The sequence below is a fragment of the Nematolebias whitei genome, chromosome 12 (assembly GCF_014905685.2).
Source record: "Nematolebias whitei isolate Nwh7 chromosome 12, NemWhi1, whole genome shotgun sequence".
In the NCBI taxonomy this organism is placed as follows: Eukaryota; Metazoa; Chordata; class Actinopteri; order Cyprinodontiformes; family Rivulidae; genus Nematolebias; species Nematolebias whitei.
The window spans coordinates 27182317-27195050 of record NC_056509.1 but is presented as its reverse complement, the minus strand read 5'-3'; the positions used below and the strand labels follow the sequence as shown (position 1 = coordinate 27195050).

Below are 12734 nucleotides of genomic sequence, written 5' to 3'. Positions count from 1 at the left end.
TGTGTTAACTTTGTGTTAACCTTGTGTTAACTTTGTGTTAACTTTGTCACCAGTCACATGCTGAAGTGTGCCTGGACAAGACACTGAACCTCTCATTGCCTCCCATGTGTGGCCCATCGGAGTATGAATGTGAGAAAGCTCTGATTATTCTTGTATAGATCTAGTAGAGTGCTGTGTGAATGGGTACATGAGGGCACAGATTGTGTTGTAAAGAGCTTTGAGCATCTTGATAAGATAGAAAGGTGCTACATAAGTACAGTCCCTTTACCATTTACAAATATACCAGTAGATCACAATACATTTACCAACTACTGACCTCATTTCTTCAACAATACATGTTTCACCATAGTTTCAGTGTGTAGGCAATACACACTGATACAGTAGGCCTGATACATTCAAGCCTTCTACAATTTTGCAACTGCATGAGACTTTTTTTTTTTTTTTTTTTAAGTCAGAGGCCGTCAACTTTCAAGCCTTCACTTTTTGAATTGTCATAAATACCAAAAATCTGTTTACGGCTCAGATTAGACAGGTGTGTAGACAGACTGCAGGCAGCAGAGGCTCCACTGAAAGGTCAGACAGCAATTCGGGAAAGGACGCACAAAGCAGGTCGCACTGCTGGTACGAGGCTGGCAATTTTGTCAATTATGAAATAACTACTTTGCTTTCATAAATTTCACTTGAAGCATGCCTGTTCTGACACCCACAAACAGCAGCCTTCTCAAACATAGCAAATGATTCTCAATTGGTGTGACTCACAGGCTAGAATACCATGAAGCCAAAGGAAATGCTCATCCGACATAATTAGTGATTTAAACCATCACCTTGTGAAACTTGCCAGCGTTAATCAGCTTGTTGCTGCCTGTCATTAATGAGTCTGTCTCCCTTTAATGAGCTGTGTGTACCATCCATGCGTCACCATGGCGACTGCAGGCAGACTTTGGACTAGGGGTGACCACCGGTAATCAGAGACGCATGTGGGTAACTGTTCCCCTCACACTGAAATCATACGCTGCTGATCAGCTGCAGCCAAGAGACGCGTCAACCCAATCAATTGAATGAATGCAATTAGTTTTCTCTGTCATCTGTATTCGTAATCATTTAAGAATAGGATACAAAGAAACAAAGTGTCATGATCTGATATTTTGCTTTGAAAATCACAGGTATAACCATGAAGGCACCTGTAGCAGTGGTAAAAGGTTAAAAAAACAGAAACATTAAAACATATTTTCCTGCATCTCTATTGTGCCGGCAGCTTTTAAAATGCCTTGTTCCTGAGTTGTTTTCCAACTTAAAATTAGGTCCCAGAATAATAAATAACTTGGAACAAGACTGGCACGCATCCAAACATCGTAATCCGTCCTAGCGAGGAGAAAATAATTATCAGGTAGGGCGCCTTTCAAACAATTGTTTGTATTATCATTTGTTACACTGACATTATTAAATGTCTATTTTTAAAGTCACAACTACAGCATATGCTTACTAATATAAGCAATTATTTGTGGCTGGACTTCATAAATCACCTAATCCTTATAAAAGATACAACTTTTTTTTGAGTAGGAAACAAGGTTTTGAAAGGCTTGTGGGTTTTAAGGTTTCAAAAAAAAAAGTATGTGCCAAGAGCACAAGACAGAGTTGCTATTGTTAAAGCTGTAAATAAACAATAAAAAAAAACATAATTACACACGTCATTGTTACTTCACTATTACTCAACAGTGTGGAAATTAAAAGTCAACACACTTTGAAGGGAAGCACATTCCCAGCCACCTTTCTTGCAAGAGTTTAAAGTATGTTGACATACAGTATGACAGACTTGGAGCTGTTTTGGGGGAAGTTTTATTAACAGGATCAACTTTACAACACTACAGAGCAAAAGGCTGGCAATCTGTTTCACCTCTGAGCTCGAACCACATCTGTGGAAACCCATTTTGGTAATCCATTATTGTGTCTTTATTAGGCCCGTGTTAAACACACTGACGAACAACAGCGGGAGTTTGTTTTGAAAAACCTGTAGTTTTTCAACTGAGCAGAAAAAGGCAACAGTCTAATGTCAAACTGAAACGCCAATCGAGCAGGTTTGTAGCTCGCCCGATCGTTACGTGATCGGTCACTCGCTCAGATTCATGCTTTGTTTACCAGCTGTTCTCACCTACAAGACAACAGCATACAGAAATAGCAGCTGAACTGTTTGCATAAAATGCACTTTTAAACTTTAAAATATTAGATAAAAACAAAGAATAAAAACAACTTTAATGCGAAGCTATTAAAGGCAACAACATATCTTAAACTGTTCCCGCAGACAACAAGCGACACTCTAAAGTTCACCTCAAGCCACAATACGTGAAGCTAAACTAACATTAGCCTTGATGTTTGAACAAAAAGTCAGACAAGCGTTACCAATTTTTATGTGAAAGTAGATTAAAGTTCTGCAACTGCATTTTATTTCTGATTTAATAAGAGATCTAGTAAAGAATGTGCTGTTTTTAAAAGGCGCTCCGACAGTTTATGGGTAACTGATTAACTAAAGCTCCCAGGAAAAAATAGGAATGGCTAAAATTAGAACAAGTAATCAATCCAAGACTGCGTTCACACTGTAGGTCTAAATGCTCAAGTCAGACATTTTGATGTGATCCAACTGGTTTTCTGGAGTGCTTGTTCATATTATAACTTAAATACAACCTTAATCAGACTACAGTGTGAACAGTCTACACCTTTCACATGCAGAACGCTGTGTTTACAGAAGTAAATACGAATGCTACAGGTTAGCATGTGGATATCGATTCTGAAGTTGTGCAATTGGGATGACTCAATTATTACCTGCCATGCTTGTTTTGGCTAATGTTTACATTTCATGTTGCTGTTTCCCGTCTATGCAGGAGCAGAATTGCGATTCTAGAACAGGAGCGGCGCACGGAAAGTCGAGGAGAGAAACAAACTCGTACGATCCAACACAATGATATACCACCGTATGTTGTAAATGCTCCATCAATCAGGACATGACAAATCAAACTGTAAAAAAAAAAAAAAAAAAAAAAGAAATTCTGTTCTGTAGCTAAAGCTGTGCAAAGTTTCAAGTTTTGAACTGTATGACGTTGGTATTATCGATATTGGATCAGTCAGTATAACCCTGTCTCACTTATCGGTATGTCACATCTGGGTGAAATGCAACACGACTGTTCAAACCACAGTTGCTTTTTTTTAGGTTGGATTTGAAAAACAATTATGATTTGTTACATTCAGACTGTAAAATATGATGAGTTGCATATGGACAAAAAAAAAAAAAAAAGGATTTGGGACACTGTGAAGGTAACATTAGAAAATGGCAACAAATGTCTATTTGATCAAGTAAAACATCATCTTACCAAAATAAAACTTTTATTCCAAAAGTTTATAGTAAAATGAAGAAGCCAAACTATTTCAGGACCAGTGCACAAGTATCTGGAGGGTTTTTTACTACAAAGCTTAAACAGGGGTTCATGTCTGTACCACCCTGTCCCACAAAGTCTGTCTACCAGCTCCTGTTATCCAACAGCACTGTGGTTTCTGCACAGATCTAAAATATTAAGAGACGTGCTGTGAAACTGCAGACGTCACACACAGGCATCTCTGCGTGGACGGGAGCGTAACCTTTACTCTTCTAAAGTCTCCAGCTTGCACACAGGAAGCCGGCCATGGACCCAGACTACTCCCAACTGCAACACATAACTCTGCCTAATAATATCGATGAACGTATTAATGTGCTGACAAATGCAGAACATAAACAGTGGTGAAATGCTAAGTTAAATAATGAAACTTAAGAGATGGCTTTTGTGTCAATAAATCTAAAATTAACTGCTTTCTGCCAAAAATACTGGCTGAAAAGTTTCCTTCACATACTTGAGCAAAGAGCCTCCTCCTCTCACTAAATACAGCAACGACTGTATTTAAACCTTTGTGTGAGAAACGGAAACAAGTACCCAAACACTGTGCAATGACAAACACACAATCTGACAAGAAGCTCTGACCTCACTTCCTCCAAACAACATGAATAGTAAAAATGGGGGAGGGAAGACACCAAACTATCAGACAACATTTACCCTCCCGCTGACTGAAACAAGCTGTGTACAGTAACGTCTTGGCAAAACCATTCCTCTGTGACATAAACAGCATCACCTGCTTCCTTTTCCACTTGTTCTAACGTATAAATATAGATATTAAACACTGTCAGTTTCTTCTAATAAGTAGTTGTCATACAACAAACACATTTTTGTTTCATAAAGTCTATGTTAGCAGCTGCTAAATGACAACAGTTTTGCCAGCCTCCCCTTGAAACACACACATTCACAGCAGCAAAGGAGGCAAATGTCTTATTCTCACCTATAAAATGCATTAGAGCCACAGGCTGGAAAGGCCCGTTAGAGCCCGGTGTATCCAGAACCATCTCACAAGCAGGGCGAGCACATGCCAACATCAGTGAGTTGAGCCAGGAGCCGGGGGAGAAGAGGGAAGCCCAGGCTAAGGCGAGGAGCCTGCCTCCATTTTAGCACGAACGCTGAGCAGAAAATGAAGCTCCCCTGCTGCTGGAGGGAACGAGCTACTTAGTGATGTCACCTCCCCCAGCAACCACCCGGTTGGCTGATTTCAGTCACATGACCAGGTTGTCAACATAAACAAACATGAGCGAAGGGATTGGCTGGAGTGAAGGGAAAGAGGCGGGACAATTACTGTGAGTGGAGCAAGAACAGCTCCGTCTATTAACAGCTGCAGAGCACAAACTACAAGCTTAAGATTAATTAGGAATTTATAGAATAAATAAACAGACATATATGAAATAAAGGCTGAACATAAATCTCAAATGAGAGATTAAACGCACAAACTTTTAACTTTTTTTTAATCCAACTACACAAAAAGCCAAAATACCAACTAAAACGCAACATCTAAATCTAATTCAAACTGTTCCAACATAATAATCTGATCAGAAGCATTGAGGGGGAAATGCAAACGCTTGTATGAACAGTTTTTGGTTAAATTAAGAAACGTGTTAACCACTAACACTCTGCCAGATTTCATATTCACCTGTGTAACATTTCAGAGCTGGTGCCATCTTTGATTTTGTTTAAAGGACTCGTCTGAGGCTGAGCCTGAGCCCAGGTGTATGTGACTGAGAAACAGGAAGTTTCATTTCAAGCCACACAGGATGTGTCTGAGCAGCTCGCTGCATTCTGTCTTAGCAGCACTGGAAACAAAACCCTGCACTCTTAACGCTGTGCAGGAAAAGGGCACGTCGACAATGATGCAGACAGTTCAGCGCTGCTATTTAAGCATAGTCACAAACGAACAAGCGTACAACTGCATTAACTAATCAACCAACACACAACTGTGTCAACAATGAACCAGAGAACAAGTTCATGCAGGATCAATAAAAGCCTATCTTATCTAATCTTATCTTAGGTGTTGTCGCACAGAGAAACTGTTGTGCACTCACACTTTTTAGACAGCGATGAAGCCAAGACGCCTGCCTTGCATCAGCACAATCAGTCTAAATGCAGTTACCGTATTCTTCGGACTGTAAGGCGCATGAAGCGAAACGAAACGGTCACATGAGTCAAACTTTATTCAACTCATTCACACTCGACATTGTTCAGTTGTTCCACATAAAATCAGTTCGAAGTCAGTAAGCAAAACCAGAATGAATACACGAGGCTCGCCGTCGATTTTTGAGAAAATTTAAGGATTTTAAGTGCGCTTTATAATCCGAAAAACATGTTAGGTTATAATTATTTTAATTAAGCACATGAGAAATTGCTACTTTAGAATTATTTTATTTTTACAAAACAAACAAAAAGTTGTTGCGCAAAATTACTGTTCAACTTGTTACAATGAGAATTTTGAAAGAAGACGTTTGTCTTTTCAGAAAATCGATCTATTTTTCTTTTATTTTTTGGATGCACTGTAACTGGTCTCCATATTTAATTAGTCCTAGCATAGTTTCTGAGCTGACCCATCAGTGAACCAGGAACCCTAATGCAGTGTCGGCCGTATTGACCACACTGCGCACAGCGACAGTCGCACACACACAGTGCACACGAACCTGTGCCTGTCACCAGTGTGAGAAAAGAAAACACAAATACTGAAATTAAGCGCGATGTGTAAAAAAAAACAAAAGGTCAAAATGAGTCATGGAAGAACAAGAACAAAACCAAAACGCATCAAACAACAAAAGTCCCTAAACTAAACTAGTCTCCAAAGTACAAGCAGCAGGCCATGTGCAGCCATGGGAGTGATGTTGTGTGGCCCGCGCCTGCTGTTAAGAATTGTGCCATGTTGGCTCCGGAGATTGTTATTATTTTTAGATTCAACAGGAAACAAACTTCTTAAAGTTTGCAATACACGTTTGTCTTTAAGTACCCACATTTATTATTTTTATTCCAATTTTATGGAAAAGGGAGCACAAACCAGCTTTCATCAGAAAGTACTTTAGTGTAATTGTTAATAAAACTGTTAATTTAATCTTTAATGCAAAGAAAATGGACTTCATCACGGAATATGGAGTAGGTTTAATTTACATACAATTTGATCAACTGTACTAGCGTCCCTTCAAACCAAACCTTAATGCATCATTTATATAAACTGCATACGCACTTTTTCAAATTAAGAGTTAACAAAATTTTCACTTTAAGGTCTTCCACCAGGCCACAAACTATTTTTAGACTTCAGAACAAGTGGAAGATGATGGTTGGATTAAAAAACAAACAAAAAAAAAGGCACTCATATTATGCTTTTGTTCCCAAGAATAAACTAAAATGTACTTTCCATACACAAGAAAACCAAAGACACATTTTAAAGTTCACTTTTACTTTTTTCTATTAGCAAGTCTGATGGACTTAGATTTTACTGAGTCAGTGACCCCCGCAACCTGAAAAGGGAGAAGCGGGTAAAGATAATGGAGTCTGAGGAAAACTCTGACAGCAAGTGATCTCAAAGGTAGATTTGTGTTTTAAAATACTTCTGCAATTTTACAAAAAAGTAGTGTATGTTTTGTTTCCTTTAGAAAAATTATGCCAAATAAATTTTAAATGCTACATCTATGGAACAGACGTTTACAGCAGGACACAATCTATGTGCACCTAGCAGTGTATAAATGGAAGATTGACATGAAGTGGATATTTGATGCATTCTGCTGGCTTCCTTAAATACACAACTTTTACTAATTGGCATTTTATAATGTATGTGAATGTTTTGTACATAGATATTTGTTGTGAATTGAAGCTGCATGTATACAAATAAACTGAATTGAACTAAATTAAGTTATATACTGCGTTAAAAATCATTTATGGCTCTCAAAGCTATTGCATAAGTACAAAAAAAATGTATTTGTGCAAAAACAGACCCTTTAATTCAATCTGATAAAAAACTGTAAACATGATTCAGTTTGGTAAAATTAGGTTAAGGAGTTTTACAAAGAGGTTTTTGTTTTTAGATCAAGCGTGTTCTCTGTCTTTGGTTACCTGATGTCATCTGTAAATGTCTTGCAGGTTTACAAAGAGCACAGCGAGCTGCATGGCAGCAGAGCGCAGCTTCTGCTTTGGAGGCACACGAAGTGCCGCGGGTGAATTTACATCAACATGTCACATTCAGCATTAAAATCCCTGTTAAGTCCTATTTCACAAAAGGGAAATGTTTGCATCTGAACATCAGAAAGAGCTCCAACATCTTGTTTAGCTGGAGTTTATAAAAGTCTTTCTGAATGTGGCTCTTTCATGCCAGACCAAAGAACATCACATCTAAAGGCAGCAAAAGCACCGTAGCTCTCCTAACAACTACATGTGTTTATCAGATGCGAGCTTTTTGCAGTGGCTGTGCTACTTGTAGGTGTGAATCACAGTAAAGACAACACGAGTCTGTTCAGAATGGGACGTGTGTCCTTGCTTGCACAGCTTTAGCGCATTGATAACAGCTGAAGGGGCCTAAAATACACAGATAAGTGGCTCGTTTACAGGCCTGCTGATCTGCAGTGTCACGATCTTTCAGATACGCTCAAGGCTCGGGTCTATTTAGAGATGAACACAGCTGAGGACAGTTTTCTTTGTGGTTGTACTTAATGTTTTTTTTTTTCTTAAGCAGAACATCGCATCGATTCAAACTCCAACACGAAGTAGGCATTCTAACTAGTAATGACAAGTTTAAATAGAAAGTGTGCGCGACGCTCGGACCCTCTGCTGAAATTACAGTAGGAGAACAGGTATAAACCAAAACGTTGCAAGTATTTTGATGTTTTACACAGATATTGTAAATTAGAACGCACCAAAGGGAATCGGCTTTTAGCAAACAACGTAGAGCTGAAAAATGAGAATTACTGTAATCTCTACTGGCACTCTGAGAAAGAAAAAAAAGATGATTTGTCAAAAAAAATTTGAAGGAATTATTTATACATCAACTCAAACTACACCAGCATCTAGCGCTTGTTTAATAAACCATATTATACTATATTATTATTGTTGAGCATATATCTTACATCCTTCTATACAGTTTCCTTTTTATACTTTTTGGATGTAACTGAGGCCTTGAGTACACAATTTCATTCCACCTCATGTACCATATGTGATGCGAATGACAAAGTCACCGTGAACCTTGTTTTTAAAGCTTGTAAACAGCTGTAAACAAAACAAATTCAGTAACAATCATATTAAACACAGACACTAAAACTGTTGCATTATTGAAAAAAAAAAAACACTTGTGCTACACTCCTGTGGCCCAAAACAACTATTTAAAATAAGCTATAAATTTACTTTTTGATAATATGAACATACACAATCTATTTCAGAGAATTATTAAGAAAAAAACAGATTTTCTACAAACTATTCATTAATAAGCTACAGTATAAGGTTCAAGGTTTATTTAGTGATTACTGTCATTCTCATCACATGTGGTACATGAGGTGGAAAGATTGTGTACTCAAGGTCCCAGTTAAACCCAAAAATATCTAAAGTATAAAGTATAAAAAGAAACGGTAAATAAGGATCTAAGCTAGACACTGAACAATAATGTAAAATAATATGGTATATTAAACAGCAGCCTGAACATGAGTCTGTTGTGAGCAGATGGGTATGAATACAGCAGCTTAAAGGCAAGAGATCAGCAGCATGGATAATCAGCAGCACAGATAAAATGACATATTGCCAATTAAAGTGTCATTACAGTAATTTTCCTGGTTAGGAATTCATGAGTCTAACAGCTTCAGGGTAGAAGCTGTTCCTCAGTCTAGTGGTTCTACACTTAATGCTTACATCATAACATAACATAATATAAACACGACTGTGGCGTCGCTTTTTAAATGACAAAATTATTAATTTACAGATTAAATGTTCTAAAAAATGTTTTCCATTTTACGGTTGTGACGTTTAGTGGCAAACTTAATTATAGTTACAGGCAATAAAACATATTTCAAATACGTTATATTGCCAAATATGATATTTATTTATTTATTCTTCCTGTTTTCATGGCTTTTAAGGAACTAGGGGCTAAATTCAAATTCAGTTTTTTGGACTCAGAACTTAGTTTTGAAATCTTTAACACTTTTAAAGTAAACAAAGTCACTTTATAAAACTACCAATTAATCCTCAAGATTTAACATTTTAGGCAATCCTCCTTAAAAGTTAGAATCATATTTGACTTGTTTTTTTTTAAATACAGAAAAAGGTGGGTTGTGATAAAACTGAGACAATTACACTTATATACATCTGATTATAATTATTTACTCTTAACTAAACAATAAAAATTCAAGTAAAAAAAAAGTCATAGTCCCTTTTATATAATTTCTCTATCTGCATTAAATACAAGAATTAATCAATCTATATTCACCCAAAATGTTATATTTTAACCAGAAGGTGGCGCCAAGCGGATGCAAGCAGGAATCACTAAATAAATGAATAAATACAAAAACTGTTGTCATGACCTTTTTGACAAACACATTAACAGCTAAAATTAGACAAAATAAGGACACTTGCAGGTTAGTCATCTTTAACCTGCTGCAGTCAGATGGTTTCTAACAAAACACAAATGATCTGATTTGTGTAACAGAACAATCCCAACAGAAATCAGTTTAGATGTTAAACTGAATGCAGAAGCTAAGACGGTACATATTGTAGTCACAGAATGAATACAGAGCTCTGGGGCAAGTTGATGTGAATAAGAGAGGTCTCTTTTAGTCTGCCTGGACCGTGCGTCTCTGCAGGACAGGCACATGGACATATGTTTCCATCAGAGGTGGGGAACATGCCTGGATGGAAACAAACCGAGTGAGGAGCCCGTTTAGATAGGACTAAATGATAATTCTGGGATAACGTTTGGCTGAATGCTGTCAAAGCTCACACTGAGATGTGGGCAGCTGAAATTAAGTTTCTTACTGGTTTTGTGACAGCACACGACAAACCGCTAACAGACGCAAAAATTGAATTTATTTTAATGAAAGTCAACTCCACTGATGAATTTATTTTTTAGGGTTTTAATCAAATGAATAGACTATTGTACGCAATAACTACTACTAATAAAGTTACTCATGACTCAACTCTCAGGCAAGTCTCTGCGCAGAAGAAGCTTTTTCATCGTGTAGAGCCGCTTCAGTAGTGAAGTGTCGTTGTTCATGGCAGTGATCAGACATTCCGTTCCATTACTACACTTCAACTTACAGTCACTCAATAAAGGCATCAATACTGCTGCAAATATTCACTGAAGGAGTGAATAACACCACCCACCTTTCATAGCAAAGCTTTAGACTCGGATCATCTTACTCTGAGGGTTGACACAAATAGAGCCGTTTTGGTCAAACTCTGACATCATGCACAATCTCATGCACTATGGCACGATGTCACGCTCAATAGGCCTGTCACGATAACAAACTTTGCTGGGCGATTCATTGTCTCAGAAATTATTGCGATAAACGATGATATTGTTTGAAATTTGACAATAATTAGTAATATAGAAATGTTGGTTAATTTGTGTGTAGTACCGTTTTTGAACACAAGATGGCAGTATAGGACCGTGAGGGAGTGAGACATTTTTTTTTTAAAGAAAAATGAGAGGGAGGCCCATTGACGTGACATGGGCTGTCTCTCCTTCCTGTTTATCGGTTCTCAAAATGGCGGATGCTCAGTTTGGTTTTAGCTCTTTAGCATAGCATTTTTCACACAAACCTTAATAATAATTAAAAAAAATCAGTAAACAAGTTCTCAGCTTCTTTTTGCAGAGAAAAACAACTTTTTACACGAAGGCACGAGTTTCAACCGTGAATTCTGAAGCTTCGACAAGATGGAGGTTTTTCCCGAGGTCGGCCTGTTAGCTTAGCTCATAGCTTAGCTTCTCAGCTTAGCCGCTTTTAACTATCCAAAAACGTTTTAAATGGATTTTAAAAAGAAAAGAGAAAGGGAGGGGTCAGTGAAGAGCACCGGAGTCGAGCCTTTTGTCATCCAGTGTCCAGAGACACGAAGAAAAGATAAAGCCGATAAATGAAAATGAGGTCGATAATTTTCATTTATCACGCGATTAATTGATTTTTTGTTTATTGTGACAGACCTATGAATAACACCACCCACTTTTCGTAGCAAAGTTTTAGACTCAGATCTCTGAGGGTTGACACAAATAAAGCCGTTTTGGGCAATGACATCATGCACAATTTCATGTGCTAGGTGTCAAGATGTTGAGCTCAATGTGTTAAAAATGACTCTCAGTTACAAACTGCTGCTAATTTTAGCACAATATCTGTAAATCTGACTAAGTTCGAGACATTTTTGTGTTTTAGGGTCAGCTGGCAGCCATCGGCAATTAGGTGGACTCTAAAAGGAAATTAGCCGTAGATGTACATTCAACTATCAGTTTCTGAAACACTAAAAACTTTTACAATTCCAGGTAAATCACTTTATTACATACAAAATATTTAAAAGGCATCTTTTACATGAACTACTGTTCTTGCTGACGTTTTCTTCTTACATATTTACGCATAACAAAAAAACAGATTACAGATTGCATCGTATCAAGAATCAAACCCTATCTGTTAATCATTCAGCTTATCAGCAACATAAAAGCTTCATAAATTTGTTTTAACCACACCACCAAGTGAGATTTATAAACCGTTGGGAAAGACTGTGGACCGAACAGATGTGTGTAATCATGCATACATAAAAAGAAACATGCACACAATATGCCCAAAGGGCCGTATGGCTCTGTCCACTCCTTACTTTTCTAGCCGGTGCCGAGTGTTAACTAAGTGATTATATTACGCTACATATCAAAACACATTTTTACAGTTCAGGAGATAACAAAAAATTAAATAACCACCAGTGGTGTAGTTAGCAAATGTTTTTTTTTTAATCAAACCACTATCAACACTGAAATGCACAAACCACAGAATCAAAACTTTATCACCCGGATTACTACTAAATATAGAAACTTGGGTTAAATCCAGCACAAAATCCATGCCGTGTATGTCCTCTGTCTGTTTCCACGTATTGCATAACATCATGCTGAGCTTAATATTAGTCAGGATGATGCAGAAGGAACGGTTATGAACATGCAAGAGGGAAAAGAATGAGTAATAACTATCCACACAGACGTTGTGAGGCTTAGACTAACATATATATTAAATCCAACAACCACCTGCATAAAAGGAAAATACTTTATTTTGATTGACAATCAGGTACGGTAATTCTATTTAAAGCTTTTTTCTGGCCATGTCTCCAACAAAAAAAAAAAATTAACAG

The 12734-nt window shown here is 37.4% G+C and overlaps 1 protein-coding gene across 3 annotated transcripts in view; it reads right to left on the bottom strand.

The window, feature by feature from the left end:
* The window catches only part of ppp2r5cb (protein phosphatase 2, regulatory subunit B', gamma b), a 31646-nt gene that overhangs the window by 15017 nt on the left and 3895 nt on the right, over positions 1-12734 (bottom strand). Inside the window, exon 1 of one of the 3 annotated variants that reach the window (XM_037685781.1) lies at positions 4357-4518. The exons of the other annotated variants lie outside the window; for them this stretch is intronic. Within the exon in view, the coding sequence (XP_037541709.1) occupies positions 4357-4450 (94 nt within the window). The 5' untranslated portion in view covers positions 4451-4518. Of the gene's footprint in view, positions 1-4356; positions 4519-12734 lie in introns of those variants that run through there. 3 annotated transcript variants of the gene reach the window in all.